The following is a 22,573-nucleotide window of genomic DNA, read 5'->3' as shown; positions in this document are numbered from 1 at the left end:
ATAGGTGCTGTTGGATGTCCCAGTGGTGCAGAACCACAGGGGGACGGTTGTGCCTGGCAGGTGTTATTGGATTGTGAGCTGTGTCTGCCCCACTGCTGTAAGGTTGTCATTGGTGGCAATAGAGTCCTTCCACAAAGTAGCACAACCCTTTACGCTAAAAGGGGTTGAAACTTCAGGAAAATGGTGCTGGCAATTATGTTTGATGCTCCAACCCTCTGTCTGGAAGCTGAACAGATTTAACTCTGTAACAGAAGATGCTGAGTGAGAAGTCAGACATGTGATCCAGAATGAGGACGTGTGGAAGAAGAAATGTAACCTTAAAAACAAAAACAAGTTAAAAGATTTGTGTTTTGATTTCTGTGGCATTTACTTACATGTCTGTAGTCTCTCTTGTGAAGAAGTTAATTAATAGCAGCTGACACTATTAAGCCTCACCAGCCGAATCCTTTTTCAAAAATAGGCCGGAGTAGGAGGTAACAATTCTGTCATGTTAAAAATACTCTTCAAAATAGCTAAATATAATTGTGTTCTTTCTGGTTTTGTGCTCTCTTATTCTATTCCTGTTATATTTTCTTTGCTCCAGAGTAGCTCTAGTACAGCAAATGCCTAGAGATTTCTTGAAGCCATTGTATTTTTCCTTCAAGCACTTTTTCAAGTGAGGCAAATAGATTATTTAAAAAAATAAATCCACAGGATATTGCAGATATATGTTTTCAGTTTTTCACTTTTAGTCTTGCTCAGTGTAACTTAAATGTGCTTTCATGGGAATCCTTTACAATCTTTCAGAATATTTTGGTAATTCGTGTGTATAAATTAATAGCTGATGATGTTGCATAATAAATTAAGAGCAAGTGCTGCAATAACTTGCTCTGTCAGTTGGATCAATGGAAAAGACCACACCAAACAACACCAAGCCAACATAAAAAGACCCTTGATATAATTTGGTCCCCTTTGGAAAAGATTTGTTTCTCAGGGGTAGAGTTTGAATTTTACTATTTTGTGAGCAAAGTTATTATGCCTTGAAAGTTCTGGTTTATTTGTCAGTGGTATATATAACCTGTCACTGCAGGCTTCTGTTCTCTGGATAGATTTAAATGCTCAGCTTCTATGAATTTTATATGATTTTACTCATGTGAAAGAGACTGTTCCTTTAATTCAAGATAAATACAGTCCTGAATCTCATCAATGACTCAAGACTAAGAGGTGGAACTAAAATCCTCACACTTTATTAACAGGAATCTTTTTAAAATGCTTGACGTAAATAAAATTAAAAATAGGGATAAAAAAATTATCACAGAGATTAGCACTTTCAGTTTGCCAGCCTTTCTGGAATTAGTGCTTTGTAAGTGCTGTTTTTCTGATTCACCACTGTGTGAATCATTTGCCTTTTGTTTCATCACCACGTCAATAGCTTTGTAGTAACCACACTGAAGAAAATACTAAATGTACTCACCGAGTTGGCACAGGATTCTGTTTATTTGCTTTTTGCATTTTTTTAATCTCTCGTTTTTCCAGGTCTCATTTTTTCACTCAAATCCTATCATTTTATACATGTCTCTGTGCGATGCAGCTTGGAAATGAAGCCCTACAGGAATGAGAAGTAGAGGTTGCTTGTGCCAGCTGGGGTGTCTTGTTTTTTTCCTTGTTTTGTTTTGTGACGATAGGAGGTGTTGAGATGCTCTAGATAATCCTGAGATTACCCAAATTAAAAGTGGAAGAACACTTATTTGGGGGTTAGTTGTATCCAATATGTCTTCAAAAATTGTAACAGTGCTGTGGATGAATGTGGGTGTTACTGTAGCTAAGATTAGCAGTGGGTTTTGTTCTGGTATTTCAGCATTTTTAATATATTTTTATGTTCTTTGTTCAATTTTTAAGAGGCAAAGTGAAAGAGGGATTGCAGTTTACATCACTGAGTGGAAAAGGCCTGGGTTTATGTGAAACTCTGCCTGTCTCTCCTTGGTCCGTTCAGTATCTTACGTGTGTTTTGGAGGGAATTCCTGGTTTCCCCTCCTGCTAAGAGCAGAGCAAACTCAGTGAGCCTCTGTGTGCATGGGTTACGTGTGTTTACCTTGTGTGTCCATGCTGATATGCCCTATAGGTTCAGGGCTACATTACAGCTGGCCTGAATGTTCTAGTGTTGAGAGTGTCTCCAAGTCTTTGAGTAGTATGAGCAAAAATGCTACCACAGCTTATGAAGTCCTACTGTGAATTTAAGTTCGGCTGTGATCCACTCTCTTGAAGTAACTTGAATTCTTTGTTTTTGAAGATGTGCTACTGTTATTTTCCTTTTATACATGGGGAGGAATTTTGGCTTGAGTATGTCTTAACATTGCAGAAGTGTTAGCAGGACTGGTTTTTCATAGGAGGCATCTGTGTTGTTATTGAAGTATGACATTGACCTGGTGGTGTGTGAATTTATATGTGCTGTACTGGGTACCCAGTGAATGTGATGCAGGAGCCCACATGTGTGAGACTGGAACCTTGCACTGTTTATGCAGAGTGCCTAGGCATGAAAACTTCATGAACTCAGCAAGTTCAAGTGCAACATGCTGCACCTGGGTTGGGACAATCCCAGACATGAGCACAGACTGGGAGAAGAAGTCATTTGAGAGCAACCCCACACGGAGGGACTTGGGGGTTCTCATGGGGGAAAAGCTGGGACACAAGCCAGCAGCCTGCACTTGCACATTACCAGAAACCAGGCACATCCTTGGCTGCATCAAAAGCAGCATGGCCAGCATGTCAAGGGAGGTGATTCACCCACTCTACTCTGCTCTTGTGAGACCCTCACCTGGAGTACTGTGTCTGAGTCTGGGGTCCTCAGCCCAGGAAAGACAGGGACCTGTTAAAGTGGTTCTGGAGGAGTGGTTCTAGATGAGCAGAGGGTTGGAGCTTCTCTCCTATGAAGACAGGCTCAGAGCTTGGATTGTTCAGCCTGGAGAAAAGAAGGCTTCAGGGAGACATCATTACAGCCTTCCAGTACCTTAAGGGGGCTTATGAAAAGGGGGAAGAGGGACTTTTCATATAGGCGGGTAGTGACAGCACCAGGGAAAATAGTTTTAAGCTGGAAGAGGGTGGGTTAGATATTAGAAAGAATTTCTTTGCTCAGAGGGTGGTGAAGCACTGGAACAGGTTGCCCAGAGAAGTTGCGGATGCCCCATCCCTGGAAGTGTTCAAATCCAAGTTGGATGGGGCCCTGAGCAACCTAGTCTAGTGAATGGCAGGATGGATTGAAATTGATTAAGGTCCCTTCCAGCCCTAACCATTCTATGATTTTATGATCAAGTTTTAGTTGCAAGGACGCTTGCAGTAAATGTCAAATTGTCGTGGTGCGTTTTCCTTTAAACTGAGGGCTAGGTCAGACTGCCTTGTGTTTTTTGTTGTCCTGTTCTGTTCTGAATACTGTAAGCTGTAGCCCTTTGTTTTGACCAGTTGCTGTGAGTCAGCTGCAGAGTGCTGATAAACAATTGACAAAGTTTCTCTTTGTAAATCATCATCCTGAAACTGGTGGCTTGGAGAAGCTGTTGCAGATAAAGTGCCACAGGGAGCTGGGTACCATGTGTCTAGCATTTATGACACTGGTGTGCATGTCCTGGTGGTTCTGTGGTTCACCTGGAACTTCCTTGACACTCTTCTGTTTTTAACTATTAGACGTTTCTCTGCCACTCCTGTGTTGTTCCACTTACGGATGCTGCAGAGCTGGCACATCTCTGTTTCAGCCACTGGTTCTGCTGTTTGCACGGGCAACTTGCAGCAGAAAAGACGCACCAACATAAGACAGAGGCAGAGGTAATTGCTGATCTTTAAATGGTCTTCAAGAGACTTGTCTGAGTTATATCTGGTATTTGTTTTTCTTCTTACCTGCATGGCATCTTGATGAAATTGAGTTGGGTGCGATTGGAGGACCTTCCTTCCCCCTTGAACATTGTTAGGAGCTATAGCCTTTCACTGCATGTGCAGTGAGTGTGTTCAAAGGTTTTTCTCTCAGCCTTCAAGCTCGCTTCACCCTTCTAGCTGTGTAAATGCTGTAGTCTACAAGGCCTGGGAAAAAGTCACAATTGTGTTGTATTTGTCTTACATACTGCTTTTGTGGGCAACATTCATCCTCTCAGCTGTACAGAACTACTGGAGTGCTTAGTTGATTGCCCTTAGATTTTTGTGGCAAAGAGACAATTTCTTTTCATATTTCTGTCTTCAGTTAGCCCCTTAAGATTGTGCGCTTGTGGTTCACCCCTGCTGGAAGGAGAGTCACAGCCATCCCAAAGGTCTGTTGCACTGTGGATGTGACTGCCCAACAGTGCATTTACTCTGTGGTTCTAGCACAGTAAAAGATAAATTCAGTGAACAGAGGGCAAAAACTCTGGCTCTTCAGGCTTCCTGTGCAACTTCCCATTGTGAATGGGAGGCCTCTTCCTCTAGAGGATCTTTTTTTTTTATGAATTGTCACAAGATGAGTTCCTGAACTCTCTCCTGATGTTGTAGTTCTCTTGGAGATTTTTGCTTTTTCATCACTGAACCAGTGCCTTGGCCTAGGGCACAGTACTGTCTTTGACCTAATCCTCAAGAAAAGGAAAGGTGTTAGTGCTTTCTGGATCTGAATGTGAGTTTGACACTAGTCATTTTTCATCTCTCTGAAAAAGGAAGCACTCCTAATGTTGGGGACCTGTTCAGTACTAAAATCACACACCTCTGAAATTCTATGCTACCTTAATTTCACAAGTAAGAAGTGTGATCCAGCTGTCTTTCAGGAGGCAAAAATGAAGCCTGTGCAGAAATCACCTTTCTCACAAAATTTCATAGAATAGGATCGCAGAGTAGTTTGGCTTGAAAGGGAACTTAGGTTTAACTAGTCCACCACTCCCCTCCCACACCCCACTGCAGTGAGCAGGGACATCCTCAACTAAGGTCAAATTGCTCAGAGCTTTGTCCAACCTGAACTTGAACACTTCCCGGGATGGGGCACCAACCACTTTTCTGGGCAACCTGTGCCAGTGTTTCAACATCTTTACCATATCCTTACATCCAGTTTAAAACTACCCTCTCTTAATTTAAACCCATGACCCCATGTCCTATTGTGATGGGCCCTGCTATCTTTCTTAAAAACTCCCCTTAATTATTGAGAGGCTGTATTAAGGTCTCCTTGGAGCCTTCTCTTCTCCAGGTGGAACAACCCCAACTCTCTCAGCCTTTCCTCTTAAGAGAGGTGCTCCTGCTGTCTGATAATTTTTGTGGCCCCTCTCTGGACCTGCTTCAACATGTCCATGTCTTTCCTGTGCTGAGGACCCCAGAGTTGAATGCAGTGTTCCAGATGGGGTCTCATGAGAGTGGGGTGGGGTTGCAGAATCATCTCCCTCGACCTGCTGGCCGTGCTTCTTCAGCTTCTTATCCAACAGCATCCCCACGTCCTTCTTTGCAGTCTGCTCTCAATCTGTTCATCCCCTAACCTGTGCTGATACTGGGGTTTGCCCTGGCCCAGATGCAGCACTGTGCATTTGATCTTGTTAAACCTCATGAGGTTCCCATGGGTCCATTTCTCAAGCTTGTCCAGGTACCTATGGATGCCATCCCGTTCTTCAGGTGTATCAACCACACCACTAAGCTTGATGTAATCTGCAAACTTGATGAGGGTGCTCTCGATGACACTGTCTGTGTGAAGTTATAAAACAGTACTGGTCCCAGTAGGGACCCCTGAGGGACACCAGTTGTCACTGATCTCCATTCAGACATTTTGCTGTTGGCCACTACCCTCTGGATGTGATGATCCAACCAGTTCATTTCAACAAAGCTGTGTTCAGTAGGGCCTTTTTTTTTACTGGCCATACTGCACAGAATGGAAGGAAAATGGACTGCAGAAAATGGACTGGCATGGTGTCTAGATTTGCTGCTGCCCATGGTTATGACTTAGAAAAGCTTCTTGACCAAATGGAGATGTCTGCTTCTGCTGCTGTGGCATAGCCGGCCTGTGCAGTTGTTTTATCCTTGCAGTGTGAAGCCTTGCTGGAACTGGGCATATGGCACGAGTGCATTTGTTGTCTCTCCAGCCATAGATGCTCCAGCTTTGCCTGCCTAGCAGGATTTAGAAAACCTGCTCTGGGTGAAGTCAGGAGTGACATCTGGGTAATGTTACCTGCTGGCAAGGTGACATTCTCTAAGTTTATTTGTTCATACTCATTTTACTATACCAGAAAGATGGAGAAGCAAGATAGTTTGTCATCAGGCTTGAGAATATTCACAGTCTTACGGATGAGATGTACCTGACACCCAATCCCATCAGATCTTGGAAGCTCAGCAGGGTCAGCCCGGGTCAGTACTTGGATGGAAGACCTCCTGGGAATACCAGGGGCTGTAGGTTCTAGTCCTGAGGACTTCACTGTCACTGTCCAAACTCGCTTGGCCATGGCTGATGAACCTGAGGAGTTAAAGGGTGGGGCCAGTTCTGCGCACGCTGAGCCTCACCTAAAAAATCCACTGTGCAGGCTGGAAGGGCACACCCACGTGGGGAGAGCCCTGCCCAAATCTTCGTTTGTGAAGCCAAGCCATGATGATGATAATAATGGATGAGAAAGTGAGAGGTAGCCCAAGTGCTTTGTGAGGCTGCCACAGTTCAAGCAAACTTATTATAACCAGATTGTTGCATTTATAATTGACAGTTCAAGTATATCATTGAACTCAGTTGACTGTTTTGTTTTTCGGTATCTTGTTTTCACTTGTCTTTTTACTTTGTTATTTCCTAACAACCTATCTGAAGTGCAAATGAATAGGAATTTAGAGGTACTGCCTTGAAATTATAGAGCTCAGATGCTACAAAAACATTTCTTTGGGTTATCTGTACCTGTAAATAGTGGTTGTTGTCATGTAGCCAATTCTGAAAATATACAGTACAACACAATTCACATTGTGTGGAGGCAAACTGTGTTTTTATTGGACAAGGCATATATACTGGTATCTCCATTTAAAGCAGAGGGAGGTATGACTGGTTAGTTGACAAGACCAGAGAACCTCGGAGAGAGAACACAGCTGGCAGATAAAAGTGATGTATAAGGATGCTCAATAAGTATCTGGAAAACCGTAACAGAGTTCTCATTTCTTCTGGATTTTCAGAGGAAGAGGATCTGCAATGTGATCTCATTGAACTGTAAGACAAGCAAAGACCCAAGGTTACCACAGTGAAAAAAGGGAGGATGTTTTTAACACCTGACTTCTTAAAGCTTTCAGAGATTTTTCCATTCCTCTCTCACCATTGTTTGAAATGTTCTGGGAAGATCACAGCTTCTAGTAACAGCTTTCCTGGTGACATTTAGCAAGTGTTGCACAACAGTCTTGTAAACTTAAAGTAGGTTGTATCTTTGCCTGAGAGGGGACACCAGTATTGCATACAGGTCTGTGCATGTTTCTACTGATTTGGGAAATAAGCTGGCAAGGTCTGTGTACTGCATCCAGCATTCCTTTCAGTGAATAGTCACAGTATTCAGGCTGGCCTGTGGTCACAGTCCTAAACAAAAAAGCTAGATGTGTCTGTGTTGGCAAGCTGCTACAATGGAAAAGGAGCTTAAAATTGTGTAACAAATGTATAAGTTTAGTCCCACAAAGTTCCAGTGAAATGGAAGTATTTTTTTTATGTCACTAGTGTCTCCTCCACCCGCTTGAATGGTCTTGTCTGCCCAAAGAGTCTGATAAGTGTGTTTTATATAATGTAATTTAAGAATATTGTGATAAAAGAAAAAATGCAAGTTTTTTTTCTCCAATCTGTGACTAATTAGCCCGTGGGCATTTTCTGAATGCTGTTGTCTTTTAACTATCGATGGATCTCTTCTGTGAATGCAACGGCAGTCCTCCAGAACAAAATAACCCTGCTTGCACACCAAGGACAACAAGGAGTGATAAAGCCCATGAAGGCCAGAGGCACTGTAAGATTAAGCCTGTATTTTGACTTCTATTATGTCAGGTACATGCTATAGAAGAGCAGGAAGAGCAGAGGAAATAACCTACTTAGTTTTGACCAAAATAAAACTTTGTTTTGATTTACTGACTTGGCCTGAATTGTCATGGTGCTGATATGCCCTTTAAGTTCCACTGACTCATTGTTTGGAAAGAAAAGACTTGTTATTGTTGTCTTGCATAACAGCTTTGAATCTTTGGTTTATTCCCTGGCTCTACCAGATTTTTTATTTTGTTCTGTCCATCTACAAGCAGTTGTCCTTCCTCCCTCTGCTTTTTAAGTATACTGCAGTACCTGTGCCTCCTGTACTGGGCATCTTTGCCTTTGTGTACACGGGGGACTTCTAGTGAACTGATTTGAGCAAGCTGATTCTTTGTTTTTCAGCTCTTCTGTACCTGTCTTCCTTCCCCAACCACTTGTCAACAGCCTCTTTATATAAACCAGTGCTGCTGTGTCATGACTTGGAGTCCTGGCAGAACGGAGGTGAAAGCTAAGACATACCTATGAATGATGGCAAATAAAATGGGAATTTTGGAAGTTCTTCCAGGTCTTGAAGTAAAGTAGATTGGTTTGGTGATCCACCAGAAGACGGAGGGCTCTGCTGTGTTTCTAGGCAGGCCTGGGGAAATGAACTGAACAAGTGTTTGCATCCCCTTCCTGAATAGGAACATCTTATTTTCTCTTATTCTAGCAGTAAGTGACAATGTTCTTTAAAAAAGAGCTGTTTTTTTCACTTTCTGAGCTTTATCTTTTTTCCCAGTGAGGGAAGGGGTGAGAATAACCACTTGAAAGACTGTAGGTAGGCAAATTCAAACACTTCCTCTTGTTCTGGTTTGTTGGTGATGTATGTAACAAAGATTTGTAACAATTGCATCTGTTAAAGAGAAATACTTATGTTGCCAGAACTACTGATGACTACTTTATCAAAGCACTAAGCTTTACAGGAAGACTTGTAATGTTTTGAGGGTTTAATTTACCTCTAATTCATTCTTTCATCTTGATAAATCAAGATACATGCTACATGGTCAAAATTATAATCTGGTATATTGACTAGAAGCTCAAGAACCTTGGCTTCTGTAAATTGTTGTGCTTTAGCAAGCTGAGAGCAGTTGTGCTGATTACAGCGTGTGAGAGTCTGACCTTGAGTCTTCAGACTGCATAGTTGGATGTAATTGTAATTCACTCTTAACAGTAATGCTCTCTCTGCTGGAGTTAATGAAAATTACTGGAAGTATTGAAAAGACATTCACCCTGCTGGAGTGAATAGCAAGAGCCGTTATTCTTTCTGTGCATTTAAAGCATAGCCAAGCTGGTTATGAAGCACAAGGCTCAAACCTGTGCTATCCTTTGTGCTGCTAAACTTGATGGCTCCAAGTTGTTGCTGAGGTTGGAATTCTGTTGTGCCAGGTCAGCTGTAGGATAAAAAATGCTTATGCTGTCACCTTCCCAGGGGGGCCACCAAACTCCAAGTGTTTCCTGGAGAAACAGCAACAAAGCCTTACTCTTGGTGCTCATCACCCTGGAGTTTGGATCCAGAAGACTGGTTCTTGGAACACCCTACTGGGATTGCAGACTCTGGCCAGAGTTACCACAAGGTACATGTCCTTTTGCCACCTTTAAGGAGCTAGACTTCTTGTGTACCACTTCTCTTCAAACAATTGCCCTCTTGAGAGAATCAGAGTTTGGGGCAGTTGTGGCCTGTTGCAGTCTCATACAGCTAAGTCTGGAAATATGTGATGCGAAGTGTTAAGGGTCATGGTCCTCTCTTCAGACACCTGTCAGTCTTTGCCAGAAAATGTTACTCCTTGCAGCTGTTGGGACTTGTCAGATAGACAAAGAAGAATTTGACTACACATTAGTTTTATTTGATATAGAAGATGTACTGGTGGGTTGAAGGTTGTCATGGGAAAAAGGAGGACAGAGATTCTTGGGATGTGGAAGTTAACCTGTGAATATGGAGACACAGTTCAGAGAAGAAGTTACACTGTAGGTACATGGACTTTGCCCATGTTTCTCTATCCCCTGTTTCATCTTCTTTTAAAGATAACTTTTTAGAGATGTTGTGTTTAGAGGGGGATCATCTACGACACTTTCAGACGCCTGTTGAAGAAAACCAAACTGTTCAATGTTTAATCTGGTAGAAACTTTTCTCTTTTTGTAAAATTTCTATGTTTTTAAGAAAATACCGATAACATTCCCCTTGCCATCCAAGTCCAGTGCCAGTCAGTTGCTAGCCATAACCGTAGCTTTTTCTTTGTCTTGTTTTTCTGAGCATCTTAGGAGAAGACAGATATAAATAAGGATATTATGCATGGAAAGTTCGCACTGGAATTGAATGTTGGCTTTCACAGTGTGTGAAATGCTAAGATAAAAAGACACTGACTGCATGCATGTGTCTGGGTGTCAGACAAAAGCAACAGAGGGAAGCAATGAACTCAGACAGGTTTGCACATGGACTTGTGGCAGTGGTGTCTTAGAATGGTGTTGTGCTGCACAACTCTCCCATTAACAGCCCATGACCCCCTCCATAAAGACCAGTAGTGAGATGAGGGTTCACATTGGACACCAGCTGCTGAGGATTGCAGAAGACTATTTCAAGTAAATTAATTTTAATCTCTCCTTTTATTGCTTGGGGTGGTTGAATGTCAAGTGATGTTTATGAAGGGGGAAAAGTACAAGTTGATGAGCCTTGAGTCTACTTGGATAGGCAGGAAATGAAGTTTGAGTTGTAATGATGCATCTAGGGAAATGTGTGTCCATTGTGTAATCGTCAAAAAAGGCAAATGGAATGCTATATATTATTAGGAAAATAATGGAGAGGAGTGATGCAAAACCTACCTCTGTGCCATAATACAAAATCACAGGTGCACGTTCTCTTTTCTCTCTTGTTATTTTTAATCCCCTTGTAATTCTTTCATATAATCTGAGTGCATTTATAGAGCTTTTTGCACATCAATGTAGAGATTTTTCATTTATGTAATACTCCTGCATATGTCAGGCCATCCGTTCTAGTAAACACTCCAATACAGGGACTTCTTCCAAGTCTTATATTTAACACGATGCCTCAGAGAATTACTGCTCTTAATTTAGTTTTATTTATATTCAGACTGATAAACTGGGTATGTTCTTTAATGCATTGCACTTAAGTTTTCCAGAAATTAAAAATTTATTGTGCTTTCATAGCTGGAACAAAGAATTCTGAGTTTGTAAGCCATTCCTGATTGATGTAATGGTTTGTTTCAAAACCAAGAATAAACCCTTTAGTCAGCTAGATCACTCAGTAATCTGTAACCTTTGTTAGAAGATTAGAAGAAACATTGGCAGGCACTTGCTGGATGTTATAGTTGGTAAAAGTGAACAGAATGCCAGCGAGTGAGTTACAGCATTCATAAGTAATGCCAACCAAAATGAAATTATTTTTTGCCAAGTTATCCAGGCAATATTGAGGAGTTCTGGTATTGTCTGTTTATATGATTTTCCCTGTGCTGGCTCTGTGACAGGCAATGCCAGTTGGCCAAAACAGTCTGCTGTTTCTTGGGAGTTTCTGAAGTTTGCTGTGTGCCAGAACAAGGTGTGCACAGAGGGAGTGCTTGGCTGCAGGAGCTGGCCTGTGCCTTCAGCTGCAGGAGTTCTCTATTTGGAGACTCCTCGGTATGACCTGTGGCAATGACAATGGTTGCTGTGTGAGTAGCAGACCAGAACCTGCAAAACCGATGAGTGATGGCACCATGCAGTGAGTTCAACAGGAGAGGAGTGTTGTAGGAAGGAGAGCGTTGCTGCCGACTGTGGTGCTGGTGCAAGTTAATTGAGAGGCAGAAACCTGACGCAGAGGGGCAGAAGGTGACAGGCAGGACAACAAATCCAGACAACAGAGGGTTGGAGGAGGAATTGCAATTTATCTTGCAAATGCTTTTGTTACGCTCAAAGTGAGTTCTCACAGTGCATAGATACACAGTAAGTCTTGTGTCACACTTGCAGAGAGATCAAATCTGTTCTGGTTTTGTGTTGGTACTCCTTTATCCTCCTTGGACAGCAATTTTGGAGGTCTACTTTTAAAAGTGTTTAGCAAATGTAGACCTAGATTTAAAATACGGTTGTTAAAGATAAAATAAAAATTAAATAAAGACTAACGTGTTAGAACGCAAATTTACAAATACATTTCTTTGGAAAACAGCAAAATTGAGATATGGTAAATATCTCCCCAAAGAGGAAACAAAAGTAATTTTTAATACCTTCTAGGCTTTCCTCCAGAGTGGGTGATCTTTTCAAAAGGGAGAGAGAGGATTTTGTGTTTAATTTGGTATTATCGCATAAGCAGCTCTCACCCAGATATCCTTTACACGGGACACTGAGGCATTGCTGGAGCCTCTACAGGTCATAATTCACCTTTTTCTTCTTCCTACCTTTGGTTTCTGCTTTGAAGTCTGTCCAGAGGACAAAGAGAAAAACAGTTATATGGAAAAAGTGTGACATACTGGAAAGTGTAAATAGACCCCACTTTTCTAGGAAGTATTACAGAACTTGTCAGTTACAGCGATTCCCAGCTGTTGCCTCCTGCCTTCCTAAGGAGGGCTGGAGAGGGATGTTTTCTGTTTCCTTTCAAGTGTATGTTGGAGAGCTGCTGGCTGTACGTTCAATGCATGTTGCCATATATATACATTGCATTTATCTTTATTAAAATACCAAGTGAAATTAAATGTGGTAGGAAAAGCAATGGCTTATGGACAGAGACCGCTGTAAAGCCATGTCTCATGCTGGATGTGGACGGGGGCAGTCCCGTGATGCCTAGTGGCCACATGGCTTCTTTCTGTGCATTGGGAATATAGATTTTCACAAGAAGGAAGTAATTTATTATTGAGTAGAGGAAGAGCACAAGGCGAATTTGTCAAAGATGGTTGCTGCTGTCTGCCTGAGCATATAGTTTTGTGCTTGAAGAGACCATGTAAAGTCCCCTAAAGCTTTTCTAAGTAAATGGTTGTGTAGATTCTGACAATGTCTCTTGAAATCGCGGCTGTTCATCTTCCCTCAGTGTTGAATAACTTCATGCAGCTTAAACCTGGATATAGTTGCCTTGTATTCAAAGTCCAGTTTGAAGGTTGCAGGCACTGTTTTCTTCAAATATACCTTATGTGTTTGTCTCTGCCTTTGTCCATGCTGTCAGGTGCTTTTGACAGTGCTTAAAATGCTTAGCTAAAGAATGCACTGAGCACTGCAGGCTTTCAAGTTTGACTGAGACCATTGGTTTTGTTTGTGTCTGAAAGATGCAATTGAAATGGCTTTGTTTTGACTTAGCCGATCCATAGATGTGTCTGCTTGCAGTTCATCACTGAGTTTGTAGGTATCAAGGAATCTTCTTCCTCTAAAGACAATAGCCTGCCCTCTTCCTTTTCTTTTAAATGCTTTTTTCCTCAAAATTTTGTATTTCATCTCCTGAAACTTCACACACAGTGACTACTGGCTTGTTTTACCTAAGGAAAGCTCACCCCTTAAAAACCATAAAACCCCCTCCTGGCTGTGAGAACTTCAGACTTAATTGTGTTGCCTCTCTGGGACTATTGATATGAATTTAGAATTCCACCACTCTCCCCCACAATATTGTAAACACTTCGGTTTTGCTTGCCACCATTTAGGGTTTATTTCTTTCTTTTTGGAATGCGGAAAATAAAAACAAAATGGTGACTTGTAGGAGTAATTTCACCTCCTGAGGAATGTGACAAGCACAGAGGAGGGAGTGTGTGAGTACCTCCTAAAAAAGATGTGAAAATCTTTCATGGAGATTGTTACTGTCTCAGTTTGGGCACTACTTATCTTCCACTGTTTCTCACCTGATATTTTCTTAATTGGATTATTTGCAAATGCTTCAATTTTTCATTTGAAAATTTAGGAAATTAATTCTTCCAATTGTTTTTTTCTGTATCCACTCAAAACCTTTATACACCTTTCCATTTTGCTCTTTGTCTGAAATATTCATTCAATTTTTGGTTTTACTACTTCTCTGAAGTGGCTGGTTTAGTATTTTTTTTGTGCCGTGAGGTGTTTTCTTAGCTGAACTGTGTGTTACTGTCCTTATCCAAGACCCATCTTTTTCTGGGTTTGTCACTGCAAACAGAAAAATGAATCGTACTGTGTAGTGACTTGAGTTGTCTGAATAAGTAGGGAACACCTCACAAGGTCTGTGGAAGGAGCATCTCTTCTATTGTCTGGCTATTCTCTAAATTTCCTGAGGTTTTTGTGTAGGGCTTCAGTTAACTTGTGCATTGAGTTTGTGTGCACTTAAACCTAATAGCCTCTTGAAGATAGTGCCCTTGCAGACTTCAGTTGCCTGCTGCTTCTTGCAGACTGTAACATTCTTGTGATCAATCTGCAGCACCTCGCTCTGTTCTTTCTGTTCTAGCCAGCCCTTCTGAACTAAAAAGAATGAGGGAAAACGGTGTCATTTGGCAGAATTTCATTAGTCACTGCTGCTTCCTCTTTGACTAGATCTCACCTCTTTATCAACTTCTTGACATCTAGCAGTTTATATTTGAAGCTTCATACTCTACCTTTGTCATGTTGGTTCTGCCTGCAGAGGTCAGCACCACTGTGGGATAGTGAGGAGGCCCCTTAAACAAGTGGCTGGGGCAGGTGTCTTCCCCTGGAAGGCGTGGGGTGTGTATGGTACATTTTGGACTAGCCAGTAATGGGCTTTTCTCCTGTAGCTCCTGCAGTCCTGTTATCACAGCAGGCAGGTGACCCTTCTAAAAGCATCAGTAGAAGGTTTTGTTACATTATCATTGTTCTATTATCACTACATCCATGTTGAGACAACATACATAAGTGATGAGAGTTCACCAGTTCTCTGCATGCAGGAGATGCATCTTTATTCTGCCTGGACAGTGACTTTGTTCCCTTTGCTCTCTTTGGGCTGTTGGGCTTCTTCTGTCATAGAGACCACCTCCAAATGTATTGAACATCTGCATTTTCAGCTCTGAGAATCTGCTTTATCATCCCTTCTTAACTGTTTCCTCCCCTTTCTGCCCAATTAATCAGGAATGTCATCAGCCTTAAAGATACACATAACATTTCATGTCACCCAGCAGATTTGGTTCTACTCCTTCCTGCTTTATTTCATGAGTGCAGTAAACACTCTGGGTTCAGCCATGAGTGATGAATAACATGTTTGTACACAGTGGTGACTTGTGATGCTTCTTTTTCTGACTTGCAGATTAATGAAAAACAAAGTCTGCCTACTGCACTCACATTAAGATGAGTGCCAATGGAAAAGGAGCCATCCTTCTTTTTGTGCTACCAAAAGGAAAATTGCTTCTCACAGGCTGGCAGCAAGCTGCTTAGAGAAGTGAACCTGGATTTTAATGCTTCAGTTGGCATGGAGGGAATCTAGTGCAATCAGAAGTCAATGAGCAGTAGAAGGGAGAGGAGAGGAATTTGACTGCTTTTGATGGCGCTAGTGAATACCATCAGTGGTGGCAATGGGCTGCAGATAGGAAGTTTGAAATACTTGGTGGTGTTTTCATATGCCTGTGAAACTTAGGAAGTGGTGCAGTGTGCTTCTGAAAAGCAGGGACCTGCAAAACTCCCTGGATGCAGCAAGAATTGCCACTGCCAAGTGATCCTGTGCCCAGGCACTGGGAGAGGTCTGCAGTTCCAAACAAGAGGTCAGGCCCTGAGCATCTGCAAGAGGCGATAGAGAGTAGTCCTGAAAAAAGGATGATTCTAAATCAATAGCTGCATGGGTTATTAGTTCCTAATTCATCTGAGGTGGTAATGAAATAAAGAATCCCTTGTTTTCTTTACACAGCTTAATGTAATGCAAATCCATGGTGTGGAAAATATCTCCCTCATAAGAAATTATTTTTTTCAAACACTGTTGTGGTTGAAAGCATGCTTCCTGGTGCTTGGATGGAATTATAAAGCTGTAATAAACAGTTAGTTGCTCTTGACTTTCAAAGCTGCATGCAACTGGTGACATTTAATTTTGTCTCCTTCATCCATTATGCTCAGTGTATATAAATACTTTTTCTCCCGTTTATGTATGTCACATGAACCAGCTTGTAGAATAAATCATTTTCAAACATGTCCATCTGCTTTGACTACATCAAAGCGCTATTTTGAACTGTTTAAAACTTCTGAAGTTTAAGAGCTCATTGTGATACTTATGGAGAGAATGTGGGAGGACATAACTTACTGTAGGCTGTAATGCATTGGTATAAACTCTCCTTTCCTGTTGCATTGTCGATATCTTAGTAACAAAACATGTTGGAGTTCACACACTGCACAAAGTGTGACAGTCATGTGGGTTCCCAAACCAAGGGGATAGCAAATCTGATTAAAAAGATGTGTTCCTAATTGTGTTTGACTTCATATGGGGTTTTGGTCCATTGCTTGTGAATATTTGCTCATGGTTCTTACTTTATTTCTACAGTTTGCAACTTCATGTCTCATGAAAAGTGCCGGAAGAATGTCAAGATACCATGCTCATGTATTGCTCCCAGCCTTGTAAGGGTGAGTAAGCACACACTGGCTCTTCTCTTTCTTGAGATAGTAGCCCAGATTTATCACAAATTAACATGGTGCAGTGTAGCGGTGGGATTTCAATGCTGTAATGCATAAATTGTGTCAGTAATCACTGAGGCTTTTATAGCCGCTCAAAGGCAAATCTACACTTTGTTTGAAAAGACCCTGCTATGGGCAACTGTAGATTGTCTTGGAACACCAGTTATTTGCATTCTTTAAATATTGCTAGATGTTCTTACTGTGTATTGTTACCTGGAAGTCTCACAGTAATGAAGTGGGCGAACTGACTGGTATCGGTGCTCTCTGAAAACCGTACCATATGTCATAAAAGGTGAACTGTGTCTATCACCAATTTTTTTTACATAAATTAGATATTACCGGGAAGGTGTTGGAGCTTCTCTGCCTAAAAAAGGCTGTGCTTGTCTTCTGTTGATTGCTGCATCCTAAATAAAGTCATTGCATTAAAAGTATAGGATTTCAAAGTCAGAAAGAGGGCAAGACTTCAATTGATGGTAGTAGTTGAAAATTTATTTTGGTAATTAATAAAGTACTTGTTTTCACCTGGCATGTGATTATCGCCCACAAGGCTTCATGTGTATGAGATTGCTTTTAGAGGGTGTGAAAGATGAATCAACTTTACAGAAGATAATAGGATGCAACTACAAAGCTAAATTGAAGAGAAAACAATGTGTATGATCCACTTGGGAAAGGATGATGGAAGAGGAATAAAAGGGAAGGACATGAGAAACTTACTAGAGAAGTAGTAAAACACTACAAGTACCTTAAGGAGCCATATGCAAAAGTCCAATGAGACATGACTGTAAGATCAATCGTATGCATTACAGACTTTGCCGACCAAAAGCAGGGGAATCCATCTCCTGTGAAGGAGAGCTGATTCCCTTCTTTGTGTCTTAAAATGTTTTCCAAGTCCCTTTATGTTATGGAAGTGTGTGCAGAGGCCAAGATGTGCAAGTTTAAGCATTATAGAACTTGGGTTATAGGAATGAAATAGAGATAAATTACCCATTTGTTTTTCTTGAATATGCTTTGTCTAGATGATAATGCTGCTTGGCTCTGCCAACATACTCCTTCTTTCTTATGCATTTTTCAGCTTGAGAGGTTATACCTTAGGTGTCACAAAGGTGTCTGATACATAGAAAGTTGCCAGTGAAATGGTAAGAAATACTGATGTAAGTCTTAGAACCACCAGTAAGGGGAAATGTACATAATGAGAAATGTGTTTACTAAAAATTAGCATCTACTGCTGTTTCAGTATGCTGGCAGTCAGTTGTTGTAGCATGAGAAAAGGAAAATTGAGTCACATGATGTAGGTATCTCTGCAAGGGCCTCTGGGGGGATGGCAAAAATCCAACGAGAAAGCAGTAATTTAGTTCAGAGGGTCAGAGTTGTACACGTTTGTGACTGCTTTAAATCTAGTTCCTTGTTCAAAATAGTACTTATTCATTTGCTAAAAATCCTGCATTTAAACTTACTCATGTTTCCGTTTGCATCAGTTGTAGATGTCAGTGTAATTTTTTTTTGCTCTTTTGTCAGTCCCCATAATCTACCTGCCTTAAAACATGAATTTTATCTCATGATTTTATATGTAACCAGTAAGGCTAAGCAAGGATAGCTATCTGGGTGGCACTGTCAGTCCTTGAAACTGTTTGCAGTTCAGTGGTGCTGTGTTTAGCTACAAAGAGCCTTTTGTGTTATCCATCTTAAGCTATAGTGATTGTCTTGAAAATTCTGGATTTCTTGTCCTCCTAGACATGGTTATCCAGGTTGCATTAATCCTGGTCTGCTGTACCAGTGAAGTCTGCCATGTGGAAGATACTGTTTTGCATGCCGGCTCTGTCAAAGCAAATACTGAAATTGGCATTTGCTTAAAAAACCATGACAGATCAAAATCCAAATTATCATTGTTTATACAATTTATGGAAAATTTATTTTCTTAAGCTGTCCTTTTAGATTATTTATTATTTATTTCTTGAAAGGTCTGATGTAGGAGGGAACACTGGCAGGATTTTTTTCAAAGTTTCTTCAGCTATGTCAATATTCAGTGTATTACAGAAATGGGACTTTTTTAATTGCCTGGATTTCATTTAGAGAAGGTGGCAATTGTTAAAGCTCATCCGAGTGTGTGTCATTTGATACTAAGTCAACCCATCAGTGAATAATTTTTCAGCAGATGTTTTGTGGAAACTTTTATTCCTGACAGTGGGGTTTCCTTCCCAGGGTCAAGTAAAGGGCCACAAAGTCACAAACATGCTACAACTGCACCCAGCCTCAGATCATTCTTGAAGAATTCATTCTTAAGGCTGCCCTAAGAATTTTTTGCACTCCTGTAAATCACTACCACCTGCATTTAGTATTCCAGACTGGATCCAGATCATGATGTGTTAAAACAAGCCATGGTGGGTCAGTCTTCTGAACAAGTTTTCAGTGGATATGATTTGTTCCACTGTTACAATGTCAGCAACTTTTCCAGATTCCAACCCTCTCTTTCCTACATTCCCATAAGCATTTGCATACTCTGTGATATGTGTTTATATAAAAAAGGGAGGACGGGGCAAAAAAAACCCCATCCCCAAACACCCAACACAAAATAAAATAAGGTAAAAACAAAGGCTCTTTGGGTGTGAAAGTTTTGTTTTCCCTTGTTAGATTGGAATTGAAGCTCTATTGGAAATTTTTACCTCTTAGATTTGTCTATGGAAATAGAAGCATGTGTTTTCTTTATAGCTACTCTTTGAAAATTAAATTGAAATGAGAAGATATGAAAAAGGGTTTTAGTGAAGTTCAGTCTTTGCTGTGCTTGTTTTTCATTATTGGTCTGTTGGTGCATTGCTCTAATGATTTCTAAACATTTCCATTTTAAGAATGGTTTATGAACTGCTCACGAGACTTCTTTTTGTGCTTTTGTTCTTTAAGCCAGGTTGTCCAGAATGGAAAAATGCTGCTCTAGGTCATCAACTTCTCCTGAAGCTTTTTATGCTAAAAATAAAACTTTCCTTTGTAAGGAAAGCCTCTGCATTTGTGGGCTATGATAATGAATAAGAAAGTGGTTGTGCTTGCAGGTGATGTCTGCTCTTTTCCTCATCTGCTGGCCTGAGTCTCTTCCTCTGATTGCTGGATTCAGCTGTGAGCAGGGTGGTTATTTGGGTCCGTTCTTAATGAACAGAAAGTGGATCTTTCTGGCAGCGTCTGTAGCACAAGGAGGGGTAATGGTTTTAAACTAAAAAAGAATAGATTCAGATTAGATTTAAGGAAGACATTATTTACTGTGTGGTGAAACACTTGCACAGTTTGCTCAAAGAGGTGGTAGATGGCCCATCCCTGGAAGTGTTCAAGACCAGGTGGGACAGGGATCTGAGCAACCTGATCTATTCCTCCTCACTTGGGTGCTTGCTCAGTGAGACTGACCACAGTTCTGGTGAGAAGGTCTGTCTCTAGTTCTCCAACACCTGAACTGTGCTTGTGTTGTTTCACCAAGGCAGTTGCTTGGAGTCAAACAGCCTCAGGGCATAATTTAGAATCCAAATGAGGTTTAAAACTGCTCCCTGGTAACCAGTGCTTCCTTCTTTTCCTCCCTGAAGCGGAACCTCAGAATTAAAAGGAAGGGTTAAACCCTTCCCCCAGGGTTAAAGGGAAGGAAGAGTTAGCACCTCCTAAGTTCATAAACTCAAGAGCTTATTATGCTCTTTGAAACTTGATGTAAGGTGCCTGGGAGCCTGTAACTCCCAGATGAGCTGTGAAGCTCTGTCAGGACTCTTCAGTTTCAGAAGCATTGTGGGATATCACTGTGTTTGTTTCTTTTCACTCTTTATCTTGATTAAAGGAGATGGACATTGATTTCCTCTCTAGCAGTAAAAGCAAGAAGTGACTTTTGCATATAATTTTTTCTTTCCGTACAAAAGGTACTAGTCCAAGGAACGCTTAGCTGCAGTGGAAAGCTTTTACACAAGTCTTCCTGTTGAATAGAAGTATCATATATTCCTAGTCTGAAATGTTATGGATTTCGTTACACAGTTCCTGTTGCAAAGGGTCTTTAAGAGTTTAGAGTAGATAAGACCAAATGTCCTGTCGTAGAGAACTGTAGGATGGAAAAAAATAATCCCAGATATGGTGAAGTTGTGTAGGGATGTGTGCATTATTCCCTTGCATTAACCCCAAGAAAAATTTTGATAGCTAAGTATTTGATTTTCTTGTCTCTTCTGTTCTATTGTATGTTGAGACACTATTTAACTTTGTTGTATTTTTATTTCAGAACTACCATACGGAATGTGTGCTTAGGTTTTCTTTAAATACCGATACATCAAGTACTCAGAGGAAGAATGTCAGTTTGAACCCCAATGAGTAATTAATAGCCATTGTCCCTAAAAGGAGAAAGAAATAGGGCATTCAAGAGCACACGGTGTATTCAAGTTGCAGAAATATTTTGCTACTAAATCAGAGAGGTTCAAACAAATAAAAGGGCTCTTTGTGATTGTGAGTAACAAGGAATAATTGAAAGTATGTCAATACTGACAAAAGTTGAATCACAAAGATGCTAGCTTCTCTCAGAGAGGGAGGGTATAGTCTGGACAACTGGACAGAACCGTGTTGGGGTATAGTCCGATGTGATCACCGTATCTACCTCCCTGGAGCAAAGGGTTATGGTGGTGGAGTGAACATCAGAAACTTCACATAGGGAATACTTTTGCACTGAAACATCAGAATCCCTACGTGTTTTTGTTTCAGGAGCACGACTTTATTGTTATCAGCAGATTTTTTTTGGCCCTCTGTTGAGGCAGTCTTTGTGAATGACCCCGTGTGAATACCCTTCTGAGCATTTAATGAAGGTGGCTTCTTCCAAGCTCCTTGTGCTTATCCTTTGACTCAGTGTTCCGAGGTCATTGTTGAGAGTGTTTGTATTCTTCTTCCTGTATACCTTTCCTACTTGGAAGCTCTTCAGCCACTCCCTATTTCAAGTTCTGCCAACTTGCTTTCTTAATCTCTCTAATGTGTTTTACAAAGTCATGCCAAGTGCAAGTCACCCTGATGTGATGGGGAAGGAGATGCGTGGGCAAAATACCGTTTAAACATAGGCCTAGAAATGAATTTTAGTAGGTGGGGTTTTTCAGACTGCCCAAGACATCAGCTGTCACTTTGGCACTTGCTGTATCTGTATTTCTCTCATTCCCCTTTGAGCTTTGAAGTCTTTGCCTCAGAATTCAAAGTAAAACTTCATTCTGCCTGAGCTGGTAGAAAAAGAAGCTCCTGTTGGTTGAAAAAAAGGCCTTCCTGGAGCTGTGGGTTTTTTCCCCTGCTGAAGTACCCTGCAGGCTGCAGACCAGTGAGACACCTGGCATGACACTATCCACAAATTGGAGAGTTTGGATGGTGACTGTGCTGCTCTGTGTGCTGTGACTCCACCTGAGTGGAAGAGCACTTAAATTCATGGTAAACTGTTGGCCATATGCTTGATACCCTGTGGCATTTCCGGATAAGGAACAATTTTCAAAGGCACTACCAAAAGAAAACAATTCAATCCTTTCTTTTTCTTCCAAGGTTTGGATGTTGAGAGCAATTTGTTGCTGTTCTTTTTCTATGATGCAGACTTGCTCTGATTTTACAGATTGCACTGAAGGAGTTCAGGTCTAAGTTTTGGGTTTCTATGGGATCAGATTTTATTCCAGGCTAAGAACTTTTAAAGAAATGTGTTACATTCTCTAATGCCTTGCGTTTCTTAACAGATGGCAGGAAACAGAACAGGAACTAGGAGTATCTTACCTGTGAGTGCAAAGTCATTCAGGAGATTATGGTGGAGTGTTCCATTATACTTTCTGTTGATGTGCTTCTGATCAATATTACAAGGGTGCTTAGATGTCATTTAATGGTATTACTAGAAGAAATTTTCTCTCTCTTTCTGTGGAAATCGATTTTAGTGGTTTTCATAAGGTAATTTAAGTAGTTGTATTGGAAAAACAGTTTTAAACTCTCATAAATAATTAACTTTTTTTCTGTAGGCCACTTTATGTCTCTGTACTTTGCTGTACTTATACAGGTGGATATAAATGAAGGAATAAAATGTAACATTTTGTATTCTGACATGCTGCCTCACTGGCTTTCCCA

The 22,573-nt window shown here is 41.0% G+C and overlaps 1 protein-coding gene across 1 annotated transcript in view; it reads left to right on the top strand.

Moving 5' to 3' along the window:
• DGKQ (diacylglycerol kinase theta) overlaps positions 1-22,573 on the top strand; it is a 93,432-nt gene that overhangs the window by 8,626 nt on the left and 62,233 nt on the right. Inside the window, 1 exon segment of the mRNA XM_071580773.1 lies at positions 16,365-16,444. Within this exon segment, the coding sequence (XP_071436874.1) occupies positions 16,365-16,444 (80 nt within the window).

The sequence above is a fragment of the Pithys albifrons genome, chromosome Z, assembly GCF_047495875.1.
Source record: "Pithys albifrons albifrons isolate INPA30051 chromosome Z, PitAlb_v1, whole genome shotgun sequence".
Taxonomy (NCBI): Eukaryota; Metazoa; Chordata; class Aves; order Passeriformes; family Thamnophilidae; genus Pithys; species Pithys albifrons.
The sequence above is the reverse complement of the archived record's forward strand: the minus strand, read 5'-3'. Positions and strand labels throughout refer to the sequence as shown.